The sequence below is a fragment of the Haliotis rufescens genome, unplaced genomic scaffold, assembly GCF_023055435.1.
Source record: "Haliotis rufescens isolate VD_foot unplaced genomic scaffold, xgHalRufe1.0.p SCAF_7, whole genome shotgun sequence".
Lineage (NCBI taxonomy): Eukaryota > Metazoa > Mollusca > Gastropoda > Lepetellida > Haliotidae > Haliotis > Haliotis rufescens.
In genome coordinates, this window is record NW_025964361.1 from 5,323,764 (window position 1) to 5,346,610 (window position 22,847).

The window sequence follows — 22,847 nt, forward strand, 5'->3', positions numbered from 1 at the left end:
TCAGATAAAGCGTATTTATATTACAAGTATAAAAAAGTCCCAAATGAGCGGGTTTTAAAGTGATGATCCGATACCCGAGAAACATACTGTCTTCGTAACGTACATTAAAGATAATGTAGTAATTCCTAAAATGGACCTTGAGTGAATCTTATCAGGATGGTGAAAGAAATCAGGATGGTGGCAAATAAACGTCAAATTAACCCCTACAGCGCTGGCACATGACGGTGCCTGGTGGTTCAAACATAACCTGCACATTTTTTAAACCTGATGATAGCTCAGCTAAATATATTCCTTGATCAAGTTCAAACTTCATACATCAACACGGTAATAAAGTGTATACATAGGCCAACATTGGCATAATTAACCCTTTATATTTGATAAAAGGTGGACACAAAATCGGCCTTATATAGGAATTTAAAAGACAACTGTCAAAATTTGAATCGAAGCAGCTGCTAAATTTTAAATGTTTCAGAACATTTATAACCCGGGATAAGGTATGTTGAAATGTTCCCAGACCCAATCCACAAATTTAGCCCAAATTTCCACAAATAAAGTATGTTTAACTATATTTACAGTCATCTAAACAGGCTAGGGGCCGCGATTCGCTGTGCAGAGTTGCGTCCCTTGGGCACGCCAGAAACCTATGATTGTGGGTTCGAATCCCGGTTCGCCCCGATTATGTTTCTAGGTTTGTCAGCACCATGCCCGTGCTCGTGGGTTTCACCGAAGTGGTAAACGTCTGAGACCTGCATCACTTCGGGCTTTCCTCCCACATTAAGCTGACACGCCGCGATATGCGTCATGCACACTACAAAGGCCCTCAACAATAAAAAGACTTGCCATGTCTACTTTCAGCTGGTATAAAACTACAATGTTCGGCTTCGTCATTACTTTTGTTATGAATAAAAGAAAGACCCATTAAAATGGGATCTTTTACTCAGATAGGATCCCTCTCTCAACGCACAGAAGAGACAGATCTAAATTCCATGAGACTGACTCAGAAGCGACATTAAAGCAAAATCTTCATGTTTCCAAGAACACTTATCTTTGCTTGGCACTTTATTTTTCATAAGTTGGTTTGCCAACAAAATTGGTCGAATGTTTAACCAAACAAATGTATTTAACTTTCATATTAGTACTGCTACTAATAAATGAAAACAAAACAACCTTTAACATTGCAAGATACCGAAAGATTTGTGATTGATTTTGGGGGGTTAGAATGACGATTTTTATACATGTTATTCACCATTTCTTTCGAACAGCTGTGGTAAAATCTCGTGTGATTCATCATCTTACCAAATAATAAAACAGAATCGGTTCAATACACAAATTGTTCAAAGTTTTAATTTTTTTTTTTTTTTTTTTTGGTTGGAAGGTCTGATAAATCAACTGGAAAATAATACAAGGTCTTGACTTTCTTGATCATAAGAGAGTTATGTAGGATACACAGAGTTGGAATATTAAGCTGCAATAGAGTAGCATTCTTACGAAATTTATGTTGACATTATGTGGTATTACCTATGGCGAACTCTTATTAAAGCACATATGTGCTCAAAACATAAGAAATAGGTCAAGAACTAAGATTAACGCCTCCTTATGCGAAAAGCTATATTAACTGAATCTTAAAACTCATTGCCAATCATGAAGATACTTGAACAAGTCGAAACTCTCAAGGAAATATTAACACTGTATGGTATTGGCCGTCACACAGGTTGCCCCAGAAGATCAGAAGAGTGCACTCTCCTTTCCTGCTTTTATATATATCTTAAATGTCACAAAATATGTACGGACTGATGCTTAAGAGATTCTTTAGTATCAATGAATACACCGAGGAAGAGTTGGAATATTAAGCTGCCATAGATTAGCATTTTTACGAGATTACTGTTGATTTTAAGAGATATTAACTATGGCGAACTCTTAGTAAAGCAAATATTTCCTCAAAACATAATGCGAATGATACGAGTACGTATTAAAAGTTTGCCTAAGATTTGAATCTTGCTGTGATATTTTACTTGTTGTTTTTTACACATTAATAAATTTATCATTCAATACAAGGACTCCATTTTTATTGTTTTATTTATTGTGCGGTCATCTTCCCGCGAGGACGTCTTGTGATTTTCAAGTAGTGGGGGCTGATTAAAACAACAACAGAAAGAGAAATGAATGGGTCAACATAGATCAAGTTAAGCACTGTAATAATTTTGCAAAGGACGATCTTTGAGGCGGGGATGTACTCACTAAAAGCAGCTCAAATATAACCCAACTTTATTTGACAGCTGGCCTGCTATTTAATTGGTATTCATACTAAATATTTGTTTACCCAGATACTGATATTTTCCGATTTCGCAGTAAATGGGAATACACGGCGAACAAGTCATCGAAACATGCAAAAATATCATATCAGTTATATCGAGTATGTGATTTTGTATGATGTTAATTACAGTAGCACTGTCTGACTCTGTTATCTTTTCACACTGACCTGTATTCGAAACCGTTTGTTCACGTTGGGGTGTCTTTTAATCGTCTGACTGAATCGCGTACATTTGTAGATTTGAACGACACCTGAACGGTACTAATACAATATATACATTATTGTTGCCTGCGAGCACAATTGGCCTTTCAATGTTTTCCGAATTACACAATGTCAAAATAAATTTAAAGTTGCAACATTATAATTATATCGTATCAAGTCTTTGAAAGGCAAATAGAAGTGATACACATGAAGAAGATAATTTACGGATGTCAGCTTCTTTATCATGTGGAACTCAACGTTTCGGAGGTGAACCTGATGAAGGAGTAAGTATATTCTCCGAAAGGTTGTGTTCTTCATAATAAAGAAGTTGAAATTCATAATACTTCTCTTCCTTGTTGGAATTATAAATATCGGAAAACGTTAGTGATCTATATAATATATTACACTGGCTCGCATAACGCATATTTTCTCCATTTCCACAAAGCATTTATAACCATATCTTAATAAGATACGATCAGGGACGTTGGGCCCCCATTTGTCTAAAACTGTTGTTTTGGGTCTCTAGCTCTTACGCTGTCGCCTATGAGCTGCTAGCACTATCATTCAAGAGTCAGACCCCAGTTCGACGGCACACCTGTTCTGTACTGACTTCGCAACTTAATATGTCTATTTAAAAGATACTTTATATGAAGTACTGTTATTTCATGTATTTAACATAAAATAATAACAATATAATTTGATGAATATATGCTTGTATTTTCAAACATGATAAATCAGACAACGGAGAAGATATGATTTTTCTTCCATCCATGAACTATTTACTAAATATTAGTTGTCAAGAACTAGGAGCCGGCGCTTCAATTAATCCTTCCGGCCACGTGACCTTTCCTTTTCGTGCCTATGGTCGCCACACTTCTGTCTATATTAGCAGCCTTCGCCAAAACCAAAAATATGGCAACAGAACGCACGTTTATTGCAGTGAAACCCGATGGAGTCCAACGCGGACTCGTCGGAGAAATCATGAAGAGATTTGAAAATCGTGGCTACAAACTGGTTGCCTGCAAAATGATGACGGTACGTTGATCGTTGCGATGTTGGAGATACACGTGGTTTGTCGCGACTGTCACGGAGTGACTCGATCTCCACCGAGTTTAACCCGTGGAATTTTGTAGATATAATTCTCCTTCGACATGCTGAAGTATCCCAGTCAACATCATGAAACCGAATGTCGATTTACATTTAACCTGACCAGTACATTAGGCCCGGAAAGAATAGTCTGATTTCAAAGATAAATTCTCCTCGGTCTCCGCAAATATTTGCCGAGGAAGTAATTTTTTCTGAAATTAACGTAGGTGCGAGAAAAAAGTATTGTGGCACTTTGCCCTGAAGGCCCAGATTTTCTCAAAACGAGGGTTAAAGCAAGGCAAACTGGGAAAAAACCCCTCTATTATCGATCACTCCTTTTGCGTCATCACGATAATGAGATGTAGGTACTGATTGCAAAAAATAGCGAATTGAAATAGAACATCATAATAGTTTACATGCGTGATACACCCCCCAACCTCCGTCTCAAGCACTTGGTGTCAATAAGAAAAATATTTTGCTGCATTATGATTCCCAAGAAAGAGTTTGAGCCATCTTAATTCTTATGAAAGATAACACAGAAACTCATCTGCAGACTTTACCTTCTGAACATCTTGGTGATCTACAACAAATAATTATAACAACTGGTTCTTTAAACATTGTCATTGCCTGGAACCGTCCTGTTGGGTAAGTGTACTGACATGTGAAGCAGTAAGTGCATAGTAATTGACCCCATTGTCTGAAAGCTGCTATTGTTGAATTACTGTTTCAGGCTTCCAAGGAACATCTTGAAAAGCATTATTCTGATCTGTCAACCAAGCCATTCTTCGCTGGCCTTGTCAAGTACATGGGATCTGGACCAGTTGTTGCAATGGTAGTACATATTTGTTGATGATTATCTGTACATTTATAATTCTCCAAATGAAGTCTAATGGTGCCATGATATTATTACCCTGGTCTTTAGATAGGGTGCACAAAAATTTCATTCTCAGCTGCCTGGGGGAGTCTACATACCAAGCTGAGGTCTTGAATGTTTAACAGCCAAATTACCGTCATGTCCTACCGAGTACACATTCACCGCCATGGGCATGGGTGGTCCAGTCGTTTGAGGGAACATTTGAACATGGGTTCATGTCCCAAGTCACCCTGAGTATGCTTCTAGGTTTGTCAGCACCATATCCATGCTCGTGGGTTTCGCAAAAGTCGTAAATATATACTGAACAACAAAAGTTCCTGTGACATTGAATAATATTTAATGCAAAGTTATGTTTTTTACCAAATCTGAAACAATTTCGGTTTGCAACAGATAAAAGACTCCAGTAAGTGTTCAAATGGTTTAATTTGCCATACTGATTTCAGAAAAAAACATGAACATGCCAAAATGTCAATTTACAAATCAATAGCGTGTGTGTCCACCTCTGGTTGCGATGCAAGCAACACATCTTCGTCTCATGGAATGGACCAGGCGTTGCACAAAGTCCTGTGGGATATCTGTCCATATCTGTTGGAGCATGTTTCGAAGTTCATGGAGTGTCTGTGGAACACGTGGTTGATGTCGAAGGTGCCGACCCATCTCATCCCACATGTGCTCGATTGGTGAGAGATCAGGGGAGCGAGCCGACCAGGGGATGACATTCACGTTGTTTTGTTGAAGAGAATCCTGAACCAAGTCGAGAAATATGAGGCCGGGCGTTGTCATGTTGAAAGGTAATGTCTGGGCCATGATGACGCAAAAACGGTAGAACAACAGGGCCTATGATCTCGTCGCGGTTGCGCTGTCCATTGAGATTTCCCTCTACCACTATCAAACGGGTCCTCAGTCTTGCTGTAATCCCTACCCATACCATAACGCTGCCACCCCTGAACTGATCTTCTTCCATGACACAATGATTGACGTAACGTTCACCTTGACGTCGGTACACTCGAATCCGTCCATCGCTGTGGCTGAGGTGAAAATGACTCGTCAGTGAATAGAACTTGTCCCCACTGCATGGCTGTACAGCGTAGATGCTGTCTGTACCATTGTAGACATGCTTGACGATGGTTTCCCGTAAAAATGGGACTTCTGGCGGGTCTTCTGGCGACAATCCCTGCACATCTGAGGCGGCGATGTAAGGTTTGTGAAGATATTCGTCGAAGGCCAGTCGCTGTTGGAGGTTGGAATGGATTTCGTAGGTGTGTTGTTCGAATCCAGTTGTCTTGTCGATCATTGGCTACGCATGGCCTGCCACTCCGAGGACGGTCTCTGGCTGCATTCGTCTGTTGCCAACATTGCCATAAACACCAAATTGTGTTTCTGTGGACGTTAAATTGTCTTGCAACATCAATTTCACTCAATCCTGCTTCAAGCATACCAATGGCTCGCAGACGCTCATTTTCGGACAGGCATGGCATTTTGTAATGTTGAATAATTGTGTAATTTCGTTTTTCTGAGTGGTTGTCAGCACGATGCTAAACAGTGCATATGGAATCCCGTTAACGCACATGTTTTTATACCCACTCTTGGGTAGTGAATGGGGCTTGCATAAAAGTCAACTTTTGCATGGAATGCATGCTTTTCTGTAGCTGTTGCGTTTTTGTGACTTGATTCCATACATGTACTACAATATTGAAAACCAAACTTTACTTGTTTGAAAAATACACTAAAACATTGGTGTCACAGGAACTTTTGTTGTTGAGTATATGTGACCTGCATCACTTTGGAGTTTCCTCTCACATTAAGCTGACACACCGTGAAAGAACTGGAATACTGTTCAAAGCCAGGGGTCGACTGCTGGCCTTTTGGCCCGTGACCAGTTAAAATTATGAAACGCTTGCTGAAAGAAAGAGTAGAGGGCCTGTCTGGCTTGTAAAAATTTCCCCCCTTCTCTGTGTATGTTTAATTTTTTATTTGGACACTCCTTATGAATCATGTTATTTCGGTAAGAAAATATTAAGGGGGGATGAGGTGTGAATGGTTAACTCAAAGATCATCTTGGTAGAATGACACAATCGATGGCCATTTTGTAATGTTCTGTACAACAACATCTTTCTTTGCTCTTAAATCGCCACAAAATGAGGCAAATGGAAGCCAAGATTTAATCTCAGAGTGCAGGAAAGGATGTTTTAGGGGTGAGCAGTTCTAAAATTGTCGGTGCCCCCATGGTTACTCAGTCGTGGCCTCTAACATTTAGTTTTGGGCCAGTTAGTTTGGAGAAGGGCCAGTAACTTTTCAAAGGAGCAAGCTGTCCTGGCTACATACACATTTGTTGTTAAATCTACCCCTGAAAGCCGCATTAAACCCACCTGACTCACTCCTCTCAGCAACCTACATTACTTACCCTATGATCATGTGGTTAATGATGTAACCATGATATTTGTCTTATGAAATAAACAAGTAGACATGTACTCTTTTAGAACCTTGTAGACAAGTAACAGGATATTGATATATTGACTCTATTTTCTTTAGATTAAAAAATAATCTTACAGAATTTTTACTGGTGGTCAGGTGTTAATGATTTTTGGCTGATTAATGTCAACTTCTATAACAGTATTAAGTGGTGCTCATGATATCACCCACTGGTTGGTCTGATCCAGACTTGTCATCCATCAATGATATACGTAAAGTTAATGCCACTTTAGGCTTCCAGCAACATCTCAGCAGGAACATAGACATGAGTTTCACATATTGTACCCAGGTGGAAATAGAACCTGGGCCTTTGGCATGAAGAGCGAACACTCCATCCACTGGGCTACACCACCACTCCAGATATACAGGGACCACTAATTGTAATTCATTATAACCATAATTTGTTATGAGCATATATACAGCAAATGACCGGGACCAAAAAATAAATTTGTTAGTTCGTTACAAGCGTGTTTGTTATGAAAGCAGTGTACTGTACCTGGAATATTCTACTTGCAGCTTAAAACAGTGTTCACTCGCATAAAATAAATGACACTTTGAAAACAATGTTGCAGTGGTTCATGTCTGTGTTGTGTATTCCAGGTATGGGAAGGCAAGGGGGTGGTGAAGATGGGCCGCATGATGCTGGGAGCCACCAACCCACAGGAGTCCAACCCAGGCACCATCAGGGGAGACTTCTGTATTGAAGTTGGCAGGTAGGAATGAGGGTTCCGGGGAACAATTCATTTCAGGGGTAAAATGTAATGCAGTATATTGAGATAAGGTATCTGTACTGCGATATATTGGGAGCTGAAGTGATTGACACTGATTGACACTGATTGTACATCCTACATTCTACATACTAAAGTATATATTACTTAGTATAGTCGGTCGTCGCAATTTTGTAGTCGTGGATACAGGGGAGAAAACAATGAGAGAAAAATCACTTCACCGTTTGTCAATCAGTTTTGAAGGGAAACGTCATTGGTGAATGAGTTAGTGTAGATTTTAGGTTAAACAATACAAACGAAAACAAAACTTTTTTAATTTTTGTACCCAATGTTACCGGAACACAGAAAAATATTGCAATATGTTCATTTGAAACCTGTATTGCAGTATACCCGTAATACCATGCAGTCCTATAAATAAGACTAAATGGAGGATCATGTTCCAGTCAACTAGCCTCGATTTATGCTGCTGCATACATTACAGTTAATTTTAGTCCTTGCATAATATGGACAAACGTTACTAGATTTTTCAGTTAGTGCCTTACATTGAAAACCACTTGACACTGTAGTTTGGTTACTTTGTTCCAGTCTGTTTTGTTGAGAGGCTGCTTTGACACAGCTGAGGTGCAAACCGTCTGCTTAAAACTGGAAATGGGTGTCTGGTATTAAGACAGTGCAATGATGCAGGATGATTGGGGTGGGGTGGGGTGGGGGGGCGGGCGGGCGGACGGGCGGGCGGGGAGGGGATTGGAGGGTAAGACAAAGGTGAATGAATTCCCTATTCACAGCGCCATTGTCTGCTGAAAGCTTTGTTTCCCACTCTCCTCCCCCCTCCCGTTTCTCCTCAGAAAACAAAGGGAGTTAATTTTGTCAAAGCCTATATGTCAAGGACCAGGGACATATCTCAGCATTTATTAAGCAAAGAATTTCTCTCTGACTGGTTGACTGAATGATTTTGCAAAGTATTAATGTCAAATTAAGCTTCACAATTTTATAGATGTTTGAGTAATCTCAAAATAAGTTTGCGTGGTTGTGTAGGCTGAAAAGAAATGAGTGTAAAAATAGGAAGATCCGCGATCAAACAAATAAAATAACAATTGCCTGGCAAAGGTGTGATTACAATAGTGTTGCTATGTGCATCATCCTGCCCTAGTGGCCATGGTATGTCTGGCACCAACTGAACATGTTATGTGGTGTCAAGAAATGGTAGGACTGTTGTTGACTGCAGAGTAAAACATTTAACATTGCAGTATGTGTCATATTGTAGTCTCTGATGACAATGTATTATTTTCTTCCCAGGAACATCTGTCATGGCAGCGATGCAGTAGAGAGTGCCCAGAAGGAGATCGCTCTGTGGTTTACCCCCCAGGAACTCTGCAATTACGACAGCTGTCAATCTTCATGGGTCTATGAATAAATCTCAACTTTAATTTATTAAATGAAAGAAGCATGACAGTTATTGTGCTCATGACAGTCAGTGCAGCGAAACAATAACTTGGTAACATTTCCAACAGTTTAAAATCATTATACACGGGAGATAACTCTCCGCTTTGTTAGATCTTTTGCAGGACCTATTGGTCAGCTTCCTGTTATGTCAAGTGCTATACTTATACAGTCATGTCTACTGGTGTCGGAAGTAAACAGTGCCAGGCATTCATCTAATCTTGTTGTGTTTTTTTACTCCTGACATGGGGAATGTGGGGGCTGGAATGTCCTGTCTGCATGACAAATTCAGAAACATATTTTCTCTTACAAATCATGATTATGTTGCCATGGCACCAGACTCGTGCTCGTGGGTGACACCAAAGTGCTAACATCTGAGCTACATCACTTAAGCCTCCCTGGTAAAGGGTAGAGCATCCGCCCGGAGAACAGAAGGTCAGGGTTTTATTCCCAACCGCCTCATACCAGAAGACGTTAAAACTTGTTACCCTGTCTGGTGCTCGCATTAAGGGCCCTGAAACGAGGACTGGTGGGCTCAGAGTCAATATACTGTGTCTGAGTGGGGTATTCATGTTGAACTGTGGCATGGTATCTCAGTGGGCTAGCGCCATAAATCAACATTAGTCCCGACTAGTACAAGCAGCCACACATGCATGCATGTCGCTATATAAGTGCAACAATCTTGAACACGACATTAAACCCCATTTCACCTCACCATTTGCAAGATTTTCTCATATGTTTCCAGGAAGGGCGAATTGTTTCTCACCTCTCGAGAACGTTCGCTTGTCACGCCGAAGACCCGGGTTCAATTCCCGACATGGGTACATTGTGTGAAGCCCATTTCTGGTGTCGAGAACACATCAGTTTGACCCAGGCAGATGATGATCAGTTATTTCTTTTTTGACAACACAGCCTCTACGAATGAAAAAAACCCACACATCCTACTTTTCTCCCGTGAAATATGTCAACAGCTAGATCCCTGTTTTACAGCAGCCGCTTGAGAATCGTGTGGGTTAAGCTGATCGATTTCGGTGTCTTTAGTACTTATGTATTCTATATGTGGAATCGCGTACTGCCCTTTCTGCTCAATGCATCGCCACGTTTTAACTTTCAAAGGAAGATAATTTATTATTTATTGGACATTACTCCAAAACCCCATGGACCTAAATATGGAATTATTTTCCGTTTTTAGGCCCCATGAGCGTAATTCCGCGTGGGCTTAAACACGAGGATTACCGGCGTTTCCAGGCCAGATATAATTTACGAGCGTTTCTTTAGACTGTCGTAACGCTCTTTCATACACAATGAATGTTGATGTCGGCGGTTTGTAAGTTGCCTTGCGGTTCAGTCACTTGATACAAAAGACGTTAAAAGGTGGTACTTGTTATTACCCTGTCTGGCGCTCGGCATTAAGGGGATAAAACAAGGACTGATCGGCTCGGAGTCTGTATACTGTGTATGTGTGTGGCATTGATGTTAAACTGTGGCATGGTATATCAGTGGGCTAGCACTCATCATCCCGAGGCAAGAGAGTTAACTTTGCCGAACTAGGCTGGAATTCCTGGGCTCGATCGTAGCGCCACCAGTGGCTATTACGAGTTATGTCCTTTCTATGCCTCTCCTATTGACCAATCAGATTCAACCTCTCGTATCACTTGCATTTGCTTCAAACAAAACGGTGGCGCCCAGTCAAGACGATCTGATTGATAATCAAGATCTATATTGTGATAAAACGAGTCTTACATCGCGAAGTGCATCAAATCACGTGAGCACCTTGATTAAAAGCATGAAAAGATTTAGAAAATATCTATTGACAACGAGTTAGCGGTGCACATGCTTTGCAAATACTGCATGAAAACTGCATGACACTTTACGAACCGGATTTCGATTTCAGTGCGCGATTTTGATTGGACTATGCATAGACTCATTAGTCCAGCCAAAATGTAACTCCGTAATACCAGCCTAGTTCGGCAAGAGAAACTGGACTTTTAAAGTCAGTTAACTCACTTGCCTCGGGAAGATGGCTAGCACTATAAATCGGCATTAGTCCCGACTAGTTCAAGCTGCCACACATACACACATGCATGCTTGTCGCTATATAAGTGCAATAATCTTGAACGCGACGTTAAACCCTATTTCACCTTACCATTTGCAAGCCCTTCTCATATGTTTCCAGCAATGGTGAATTGTTTCTCACCTATCGAGACCACATTCGGTTTGACCGAGTCGGATAATTGGCAACAATCTTGAAGGCGACGGTAAACACCATTACACCTCACCTTAAGTTAGAATTGTAGTTTGTGTTGTGCGGATGGTGTTCAAATGTAAAATGCATTTCTTACAGAGGGTCCCAGAGAGCTTAAGGTCCGGGGTTCGATCCCCTGCCGCGTCATACCAAAAGTGAGTGAGTGAGTGAGTTTGGTTTTACGCCGCTTTTAGCAATATTCCAGCAATATCACGGCGGGGGACACCAGAAATGGGCTTCACACATAGTACCCATATCGGGAATCGAAACCGGGTCTTCAGCGTAACGAGCGAACGCTTTAACCACTAGGCTACCCGACCGCCCCTCATACCAAAAGACGTTAAAATATGGTACTTATTGTTATCCTGCCTGGCGCTCGGCATTTAAAGGACTAAAACAAGGACTGGTCTGAGTCTGGACGCGACGTTAAACCCCATTTCACCTCGCCTTACAGAGGGGCTTCCGTAGGATATGCCTGGATCGGGGGATATTCTGTAGACAATGCATGGTATGACGTCACCGGAGGTTTATAAGTATAGTTTGATAAGGATGTGAGGGTTATATCCTTCCAACACATGCTAACACTAGAGAAGACATAATGAAACTATAGCCGGGTCTCAGTCATCTTCCCGAGGCAAGAGAGTTAATTGACTATAAAAGTCCAGTGCCGAACTAGGCTGGTATTATGGAGTTGCTTTTTAGCTGGACTAACGAGTCTATGCATAGTCCAATCAAAATCGCGCACCGAAATTAAAATCCGGATCGTAAACTGTGGTGCAGATTTCGATCGATTACAGGATTTGCAAAACGTGCACTGCCAACTCGTTGTCAGCAGATATTTTCCAAATCTTTTCATGTTTTTAATCAAGGTGCTCACGTGATTTGATGCATTTCGTGATGTAAGACCCGTTTTATCACAATATAGATCTTGATTATCGATCAGATCGTCCTGACTAGGCGCCACCATTTTGTGTGAAGCAAACGCAAGTGATACGAGAGGTGGAATCTGATTGGTCCATAGGAGAGGCTTAGAAGGGACATAACTGGTAATAGCCACTGGTGGCGCTACGATCGAGCCCAGTAGTTCCAACTTAGTTCGGCAAGGGTGGAAACTGGACTTTTAAAGTCAGTTAACTCTCTTGCCTCGGGAAGATGGGTCTCAGTACACTTACACTTGCACGCTTTGAATAGGTTCGACTACAAAAAACATGGGGAGAGTGTTCAGGGAGGAGTACCCCATTATCTCGTTAAAGTAGGCTTATCTTCGTTATATCGAGGAGTATCGCAATTTAGGATTTCAAATTGCGTAACCCCATGATAAGGGTGAATTAGAACCACTTACAAATTCCATGTGGTTTCAATGCGATGTCTACAGAGCATCCGACAAAACCAGTGGTTGATTTTAGCAACCTCACACACGCTCTGGGAACGAGGAAACACAATTCAACAAATTGCCTAGCATGACCACCCTGTCGCATGTTGGCAATATCGTGCTGGGACTAGGGCTTGGACGAGTCCGAATTAACTACCCGGGTACCCACCGCCCTATTACCCGACCCGACCCGGGTACCCACTGTAGGTCTCAAGAGATAGGTACAAAATGGCACTGGCAAAACGTATTTAGATACATGCATTAAACAATCTGGTCATGCATACACGGAAGTTGACTCAAGTTATATCGTTATTCAAAGATATGAAACGTCAGAAGAAATGGGTGCATGATCAGAAAGAAATGCGAACATGTGTGACTTGTAGTGTAACCATAGAGTTCCAGATATTTTTTGTCATTAAACAATATATCACGTGACTCACCACGGGTCCGGGTAGTCCTGTGGGTACCCGAGTTCTACTCAGTACCCACCCGACCCGGGTACCCGAGTTCCCCGTCCCAGCCCTAGCTGGGACCTATTCTAATCTAACTCCGTGGTTTCAGTAGCAACCGCTCCGCCTTCAGGCAAGTCCAAGCTCGTCATTCCAAGAGTTTGATCGGAGGCTGCAATGATCGTTGAGATTTGTTTCGATCGCTGATACGATAGCAGGTCAAAAAGAATATAACCCGTAGAGCGTCCCTGACTTGTGTTTGTTGACTTTTATATGCCCCCTGTGTCTAATGACTTGAAATATGATGTTATTGAAGGTTTATTTTATTTGGTATAAGGCTTCCGGCCATATACAAATGAGCTATAGGCCACAGCTTGCATAAATGGTTGCTAGTTTTCAACAATTTCTTTACCTTGAGTAAATATGAGGCAGTCCACCAAAAAGCCGCCCCCGCCCTGCAAACTGATGTTTGAGAACCAGATAGACGTACATTTGCGACACAAAATCGTTTAATAATTAACGTATGGCGTATACGATCGCATTGTTGAATTATTTAATGAATTGGATTAAAACATCACAATTCCGTTAACGAAAGGGGATGATTCTCTTTCGATAACAAAAGCAATAAATCAAACAGAAAGAAAAGTGATATTAATAAATTTAAAAGCTATTTGACCCGTGAAGATCCGGGGTAGAATAGGTCTTCAGCAACCCATTCTTTCCGTAAAATGCGACTATGCTTGTCGTAAGAGGCGACTAACGGGATCGGGTGGTCAGGCTCACTGACTTGGTTGATGCATGTCATCGTATCCCAATTGCGTGGGTCGATGCTCACGCTGTCAATCACTGGATTGTCTGGTCAAGGCACGATTCTTTACAGACACCCGTCATATAGATGGAATATTGCTGAGTGCCGGGTTAAACAACAAACAAACATAAAAGCTATTTATGTATTTCGGTTTAATGTTTATTTCTAATTCTCTTAAAGATAACATTTTTAGATCGTCTAGGCAGTCTAATATTGCCCATTGAATGGAACCACGGGGCCCAGTATTGCAGAAAAGCTTGAGGGAGGTCCGTATAGGCTTGATTACCTCCCTTTGATGGATAGATGGCTATCAGGGTGAGTTGGTTTTAACGCCTCTTTTAACAGTGCTGAAGTTATATCACGGCGTGTCAGCTACATGGGGGAGGAAAGCCTCAGACCTTCAGACTTCAGACCGCTTTGGTGAAACCCACGAGCACGGGTATGGTGCTGACAAACATCGAAACAAACCGGGATTCGAACCAGCAATCATAGGTTTCTGGCGTGTCAAAGGGACGTAACTCTGCACAGTAGATAGCTATCCTAAAATAACCACTAAACCAGGCAACCGGTATTACCGATACAAACTGTATATTGTGAACCCTGAACATATATCTTTTTTCAGGCTATTAGAACAATTTTAATCCGTTGTCACGGTTGGTTTGAAGCGAAAATTTCTGGAAAGGTATTCTTGAAAAAGGTTTCAAACAAACAACAAACAAAGATATTCAAATAAATCATTTTCAATTGACCACAATATTTTTAATGTTATATTACTGTTGCCAAGTGTAGTGTAGTGTAGTGTAGTGTAGTGTAGTGTAGTGTAGTGTAGTGTAGTGTAGTGTAGTGTAGTGTAGTGTAGTGTAGTGTAGTGTAGTGTTTGACATTAAGATCATTTGTTATTTTCCATAAACGATTGTCGATACATTTAATATGTAAGGTTTATTTAGATGTTCAACCAGTTACCAGTACACATTACCACGCAAAGCATAATTCATTTCATAAAGGAGATATGGTTTAAAATGTTATGTCGTAATGATGATTAGCACTTTGCAATAACTGGAAAATACACCAGTAACAGCAACATGTTGGATAAAAGTGATAGATCGGTTGGGAAAAACACATGATAATAAATAATAAAATATAAATCCGAACAATATAGTTAAACGCTGACAATTAGAATGTTAGTATTCATCACTAAAACATTCTGTGCTGTATTTCTGTTTGATCAAGTTTCAACTGATTCGAGACCATAAACATACCTATCATATCTCACTTTGCCTCAGCATGAAAGCACGCACATCCAACAGTTTCTGGATAAGGGGCCGTTCATAATTTATGACCATGTGATGACTTCCCAAGAAGATCTTGTACAATTTAAACGACTTAGTGTTTTTTGTGCATTTTAATTGCCTCCCACCCCAAACAACCCATGTACCAAATTAAAAGTACTCCAGCCTTTCTGGCTTCATTTTATAATTACGAATCATAGGGCTATGAAAATAGTATATATCAACATAACGCAAATCTACCCAAATAAAGCATATTCTAACTGGCGCTGTGATAAGACTAAAAAAGGTACTTCTACAGGTAATTGATGATAAAATATTTGTGTGTTTCATACATGTATGGAACGGCCTGTAGCCTGAGGTAATTACTTAACACCTGTCCCGAGGTGATGACCTCACACCGGACCGTACATTCTGTAGAGGGGACTGTCCGAGTAACTCTCCATTCCTTAAAAATAATGGAGCAGAGGCCCCGCAGGGGCCGAGGCCAAATATTTTTAAGGAATGGAGAGTTACGAGGATATTCCCCTACTTAAAACTCATCCCTACTTTTACACTTTGACAAAATATTCTGTAGTTGAAAATATTTGAAAAATTCAGAGCTGCTTCAAGATAATGTACAGTTGGCAAGCAACTCTCCATTCCTGAAAAATAATGGAGCGTTCAAACAATAGAATGACGTCACAGATGTGTTTTAACACAGGTGCAAATATTGCACCTCTCAAAATTATAGCTGTTATTGTACTTTTATTGAGATATGCGTTGACGGGGTAGCAATTAAGATATGCACTGCATTATATTTGGTTGGAAAAATGATGGACTAGTTAAAAGGTTGAAACGGGATGAGTATTGGAAGGTTGTTTTTTTATCAAGAAGTATTATTTATTCGAAAAGATGATTCCTTCAGTCAGCGTCTGACTCAGCTGATGACGTATCTGAATCTGAACTACCACCTCAAGGTGTGATAACTAGTGCAACACGGTTGATATCAAGTCGTCACGTTGGCGGTGCTGACGTTCTATTTTAAGGACGTTATTATATCTTTTTCCCATATCTCAGGTGTGATTCGCGCAAAGGCTGCGTTGATCAACCCTTTGGCATACTGATGTCTTGCCACGAACCCTTAACAGTAAGCCCAGACAAGCTCAATAGGGTTAAGCTCACAATGTTTGACTGGCGTACGTAAGACAACGTGACCGTGTTGTGCCACCAGGTCATCTCTCTTGTACTTTTTCAGGTTTCTTATTCAGGCGAAGTGTCTCCACCAGTTGACTTTTTGTTTTTAGATGGTCTGGAGTCGACATTGTAAGATGTCAGAAATTCGTACATGGTCGCCTTCAGACTATTCATGATAGGCGCGACTGTATCTGGTCCCCCGACGTTATAATAACTGGTGTTATCCATGACAATAATGCTGGGGTTTAGATTGGACAGTAGCTCATATTCCAACCAGTCTATGAACACATCACAATTCATTTCCCAATGATAATCAACCGTTTTCTTTTTCGCCTCGAAAACTAGCTCACACTCACCAATAAGCCCCAGATCACGGGCCCCGTCGTTTAAAACAATGAAACGGTCACCATACCTGATGGTATCATGTGTGCTTTTCGTCCATCTGACGGTAGCTACATGTTGTCAGTGGAACGGTTTTCACCCAGGTTTCGTCAAGGTAAATGATCTGGAAGCACTGACTGCGATAGTCATGGTTGGTGCGGAGAATATCTGACCACATAGACAGAATGGAATATTTCCCCCTGAAAAATGCTCAGCCATTGCCACATGCACTGTATCTCGTGGACAGCAATAATTTATGTAGTCCGGGAAACATTAATTGTGTCTTTAAGTTCCCCCAGTATTCTACTACAAGTCGGGTGTACCCTTTTCTCAAAGCTTGTGCACTGTACGCCTAATCACCCATTTATCGCGGCGAATATATACATTATTCAACCAGTTCAACTTGACAATAATTGTGATCAACCTAAGTCGATTAATTTTTTTTATAAGAATCATGTCAATACTAATGTTTGACGTCATACTGGATCGATGCGACGCTATTGCAACTACCTCACCAACTCTCACTCGTCTCATCAAGTCTCTTAAGTGAGTTTAGTGCTCCGCCTTCTAATCGCTGTTGCCTGTGAACGAATCTCAGAAGTGTAATCCTTCCTAACGATGTGGAATCGTGTGTTGGTATACGTTTTTATAATGTCCATGAGTTCTGATGCAAGTCCAGGGCAGATGGACATATTGTTGACGCAGTACAAGGCATCTGGCTACTTCCCAGGTCCTGTCCTTCATTCTGTCCGGCTCTCGGTTATGTTCCAGTGCTATGAACTGTGTGGGTACTTCCCACGTTGTGTCAGCATCAGTTGGAACCCCGGGAGACGTGAGTGTCACCTTCACAACACCACGGGGACGGTGCTACCCGACCAGAACTGGGTGTACATAGACAATGTGTCCAAGGTAAGTTGTTTTTAAAATATTTTTTTTCTTATTTCAATTGTGTTGCGGATAAGTTACTTACGGTTGTTCTGTAAGCTTCTGTGGTTTGCCGAGATTACTTTAGAGTTGTGACGATACACATTGAAACCGATACGAAACGTATCGCGATATTTGCTTTACGATTCGATTCCATTCGATATGTATCACGATACACGATTTACTTCTGAACATGCCTGATTTTAAGAAAATAAAATCTTTTAAATAAATTCTGCAGTTTCGTTTTGTATAATCCATGTAATTTTGTTCTTAAATTCAAGAAGTTTGATGAAAGAAAGATCTCAAAAACTTTTTATTTGAAACTTTTAATTAGGAAAATACAAAATAAAAATCAATTTGGCATACAGTGTAATTACTAATTTGGCACACATATTAAAATAAATATTTCTTCGCCATTAAACCATGATTGGGTAAAACACAAATAATTTTCATCACAGTGAATTTATGTACACTTTTTATACTGAGAGTTTTACACAGACATGATTGTATTGTTGTTCGTTGTTCATTTGCACATAACGCTTCTCATTGCATAATCAACCGTTTATCGCGGAATGGAGTTCTAATAATCTGTTTGAAAACATCCGCGGCAAGTCCCGGAAATACGATTGTTCTGTTAGTTAACTTTCAACTTTGATCTTAGAAGCGCATGCATGCAATAAAAGAGAACCACAAGAAGTTCATATTCTTAATTAGTGGGCAATCCAATTTGAGGCGACACTGTCAACTCACATGTAGTTGCTGTCACAACACGACGGTCATTCCTTTTGATTCGGATCAAGTCACCGTATCAAACCAATTAATCTGGCTTGAATGTGTATCTATATTTGTATGAATGCGCACATGTAATTAATTCTAGTGCTGGTCAAAACTCTCGTTTTCCGTATTCTAAGCAACATGACCAATCAATGCCACTGAAACACTCTGTACTTGCGTAATGAATTGTGATTGGCTCATCACTCGTAGCGTCTGTTACTACCATTATCGATCGATATTTTCATGTAAGTAGAGTACTTTCACATTGAATGTGACAGTTAAGGCTTGTAAATAATAACAAACGGCGAAAACATAATGGATATATTTTCAACACTATGAACCGTAAACAACTTGTATCATTACAATGTGCGAGACAAGGCGAAGATCGTGAGATTGGCCGAGCGCGCTCCCCCGCCTCCGCCTCGGTTAAACGGCTCATCGTCTATAACGCCCACCAATTATTTGGACCCCATTGGTAGCGTTGTAGCGAGTAAATATTTTGTTTCAGAACAGATTAATTTATTCAATGAAATGTATCGTTATTGTATCGATACATAGAAACCATATCGATATATCGTATCGGATACCTAGAGATCGTGATTCGAATACATATCGATTAATCGTCACAACTCAACTTATGAGCATGGAAAGTTTTTTTCGCTTATATTTCAGTTATATTAGTTCGTTAACCGAACCTGGGGACCGCATTTCGCTACGCCACTTCGTCCAGCAGCTTTTAAGGTACAAGCCATGTCTGTATGAGAAGCAGCGCTCCGTGGCTGGTAGCTCATCTACGTGTTGTTCTATACTGTAATTAATACCTTGAATGGAAGTGTGACATTACTTGTGGTTATATACTCTGGAACAAATAGAAACGCGAAAGTAGTAAAATCGTAATTATCTGACAGAGGGTTGCCGAATTTCTGCATGGGTTGGGATTGATTTGTGTGGAAAGGATGAGGTACTGAAGAAATTTAGTGAAAAGATAGAAATAGTGCAAAAACACAACCACGTGAGAACCTGGCGCCGAAACACACCAACATGACATGCACGTGTAACATCACTTGTTGGGCTATAAAAACGTTGGGTTTTCATTTGCATGTCAATGCTTATAATTAAATTCGACAACGTAAAACATGTTTTATCTACAATAGTTTAACCAAAAACAGTTGTATATATCAAAACAGACAAAAATGACGAGATTGATAAACATTCCAGGTGTAGGAATGCATACAGTTGCGTGATCGTTTAATTTATGCATATAACTTGACACGCATGCACAGTCAGTAGCCAATCAACCGAGAGTAGGATCAAAACAATGTTCATTGGACCTGTCAATTAAGGCACGAGGCGAAAAGAACTGTTACAGTCAGACTGTAACGAACCGGAAGAAATATGTCCGGGAGAAGGCGGCTGTTTCAAATAATATAGTCAGTTACCGCGAGAATCAAACATTACTTCCCTGATTGCGGTAAAACACAGTTGGAAAAATGCTAGTTAGAAATTAAACCCGAAGACATGAAAGTTGAGCCGAGGCGAGCGGGGAAAAAACCCCAGGCTGCACGTTTGCTGTTTCATTCATTCTCGGCCTTCGGTTTCAATGGGTAGTTTGGACAATGAAAATGTGAATGCAATACCACGTGACCAATTCAGCTAATCAGAATGCAGGAATTTCAATGAACACAACGAAAATTTCAATATGAACATGTAGAATTTCATATATTTATATGCATATATTCCAATCAGTCAGTATGATTAATGTGATTAGAAAATCATGAAGGCACGTGTAGACTGCAGAAAGTATACATCCATATAGTTTAGAAACATGTTTCAATACATTTTCCTGTACTTCGTTTCATTTTGTAATGAAGGATATAATTGAAAGAACTCTTTTAGCACAAGAATATCACACATTTTCAGAAAACGCAAGCGTCTAAAAAAATTCGAAGAGCGTCATACGACTCCTGCTCAAAAGTTGCTTGATCGGGGTTACAACATTCAAGGCCTCAGTAAAGCTTTACACTTGTTTTACACGTCGAGGACATTTCCAAATTTGACTCAACAGTGCCAAAAATAATATCCGATTCAATACTCTACTTTAACTTAAGTCATATGTTCCCGTGTTTTGCTTACGAACAATTGACTTCATTTGCATGCGTTTGTGACGGTGGGGCGGGACAGACTCGCCTTTCCGCGAACATCTTGTATAATCGCTATTTGATAGAGATTCATAAACACAACACTTACGATATAGTCGGAATCGTACAATGGCCTTCAGTAGACATTTCTTATGATTGTGGAACGTGATTTTGAGCTTTTATTATTCTAAGATGTGTCGCTCCCCTTCAGTCATTTGTGCACAGCCAGCTTTATAGACATATACATGACAAGGTGCTCATCTGAACACCAAAATAATGACATTAAAGATAATGTGTATTTGTGTAAAAAGAATCGAAATAAGACTGAAAAAAGGAGAACAAATTGAGTCTGATTAAGATACGTTTCGTTACAGCTTCTGGAAAGGTGAGCTTCAGTGCCGCAATGATGCAGTATCATATTTACCTAAGCTTAAGGGTAAAGTTCTACACTGTAGGACCTTTACTCTCTTGTTTGTTTGTTTGTTTGTTTGTTTGTTTGTTTATTTGTTTGTTGTTTAACGCTGCACTCAGCAATATTCCAGCTGTCTGTAAATAATCGAGTCTGGACCAGACAATCCAGTGATTAACAACGTGAGCATTGATCCACGTAATTGGGATACGATGACATGCAACAGCCAAGTCAGCAGGCCTGATCACCCGTTCCCGTTAGTCGCCTCTTACGACAAACATAGTCGCCTTTTACAGCAAGCATGGGTTGCTGAGGACCTATTCTACTCCGGATATTCAATATGTGATATTTGTGGCAATCAGAAAGACGTCAGCAAGAGTGCTAATTTTTAATTACATTTTAATAGCTTGTTTATTATTTATGTATCGAGTTAAACTTATGAGTTTCTGTTTCTTATCTTAATGGATTTCGAACGTAACAACTTTTCTATTTCCGTAAATAGTTAATGTAATGCCGACAATAAGAGCAATTTGTGCTTATCTTCTTGCTTATCCGTTTGTTTGTGCATTTGAATGGGAATTTCTGCTCAGATTGGACAAATCAAAACACGGGAATTTGGCCAAAAGCCTCATGAATATTGATGACCTTCTATCGTTCAATAGAACTCAAATAGCAAACTCCTTCCACTGATGACTGCCTCCGTGGTCTAGTGGTAGAGCGTCCGCCCGGTGAGCGGAAGGTCCGGGGTTCGATCCCCGGCCGTGTCATACCATAAGGCGTTAAAAGATGGTACTTGTTGTTACCCTGTCTGGCGCTCGGCATTAAGGGGCTAAAACAAGGACTGGTCGGCTCGGAGTCAGTATACTGTGTCTGAGTGGGGTATTCATGTTAAACTGCGGCATGGTATCTCAGTGAGCTAGCACACATAAATCGGCATCAGCCCGTAATGGTACGAGCAGCCACACACACATGCATGCACGTCGCTATATAAGTGCAATAATCTTGGACGCGACGTTAAACCCCATTTCACCACCTCACCTCACCTTCCACTGATTTACCCAACTGACCTGGAAATAAAAGAGACCAGTGAAACCGCCTCACCTGTTTCAGATTTACATTTTTGCATAAAGATTCAGAATGGCAAAACAATATTCACATTTAGACCGTATGACCAGAGGGATAACTTCTACTTTCCAATAGACAACCTTCCCTCAATGTTGAGCAATTTTACAGCAGCTCCACCCTTTGGTGTTTACATTTCACAACTTTTGAGGTACAACCGAACTTCCCGTTTCTTCGAAGGTTTCAAAGAGCGTCGTAAGACTCTTGTTGAAAAGTTATTTTAGATCAGGGTTGTAACATTCAAGGCCTCAGTAAAGCTTTATGGTAGACACGTGGTGGACATTTCCAAATCTGACGAATCAGGAACAAAAATGATGTCCGATGAAGTACCAATGTTAACTTGTATCACATGCTGACTTTGTATGTGTTTGTGGCGGGTGCCACCGGCGGGTCAGTATATCCTCACCTTTTTGCGAACACCTGAGTGATGTCGAAAGCTCAGAAGACAATATGACATGTAGATCATTGGCCGCTGTTGCTTTGCAAACAAAGATCTTCTTCAACAGAACGTCAATCTCATGAAAATCAGACCTTAGTTCTCGCTACCGCTAAACAAAGATCTGAAGACATCCCATTAGGGGTCACGTCAGAACGACCTTTCATCAGACCAATAAGTGCGTCGCTTACCAGATTATGAAAGTGACAGTCGGA

At 40.5% G+C, this 22,847-nt stretch overlaps 1 protein-coding gene across 1 annotated transcript; it reads left to right on the forward strand.

Annotated features, from left to right (window-relative positions):
* Positions 1-3,347: 3,347 nt before the first annotated feature.
* On the forward strand, positions 3,348-9,326 carry LOC124149625 (nucleoside diphosphate kinase A 2-like). The gene is made up of 4 exons (XM_046521344.2): positions 3,348-3,547; positions 4,329-4,430; positions 7,545-7,657; positions 8,969-9,326. Exons 1-4 carry the CDS (start codon positions 3,374-3,376, stop codon positions 9,084-9,086), a joined length of 507 nt encoding a protein of 168 aa, XP_046377300.1. The 5' UTR covers positions 3,348-3,373; the 3' UTR covers positions 9,087-9,326.
* The last annotated feature ends 13,521 nt before the right edge of the window (positions 9,327-22,847 follow it).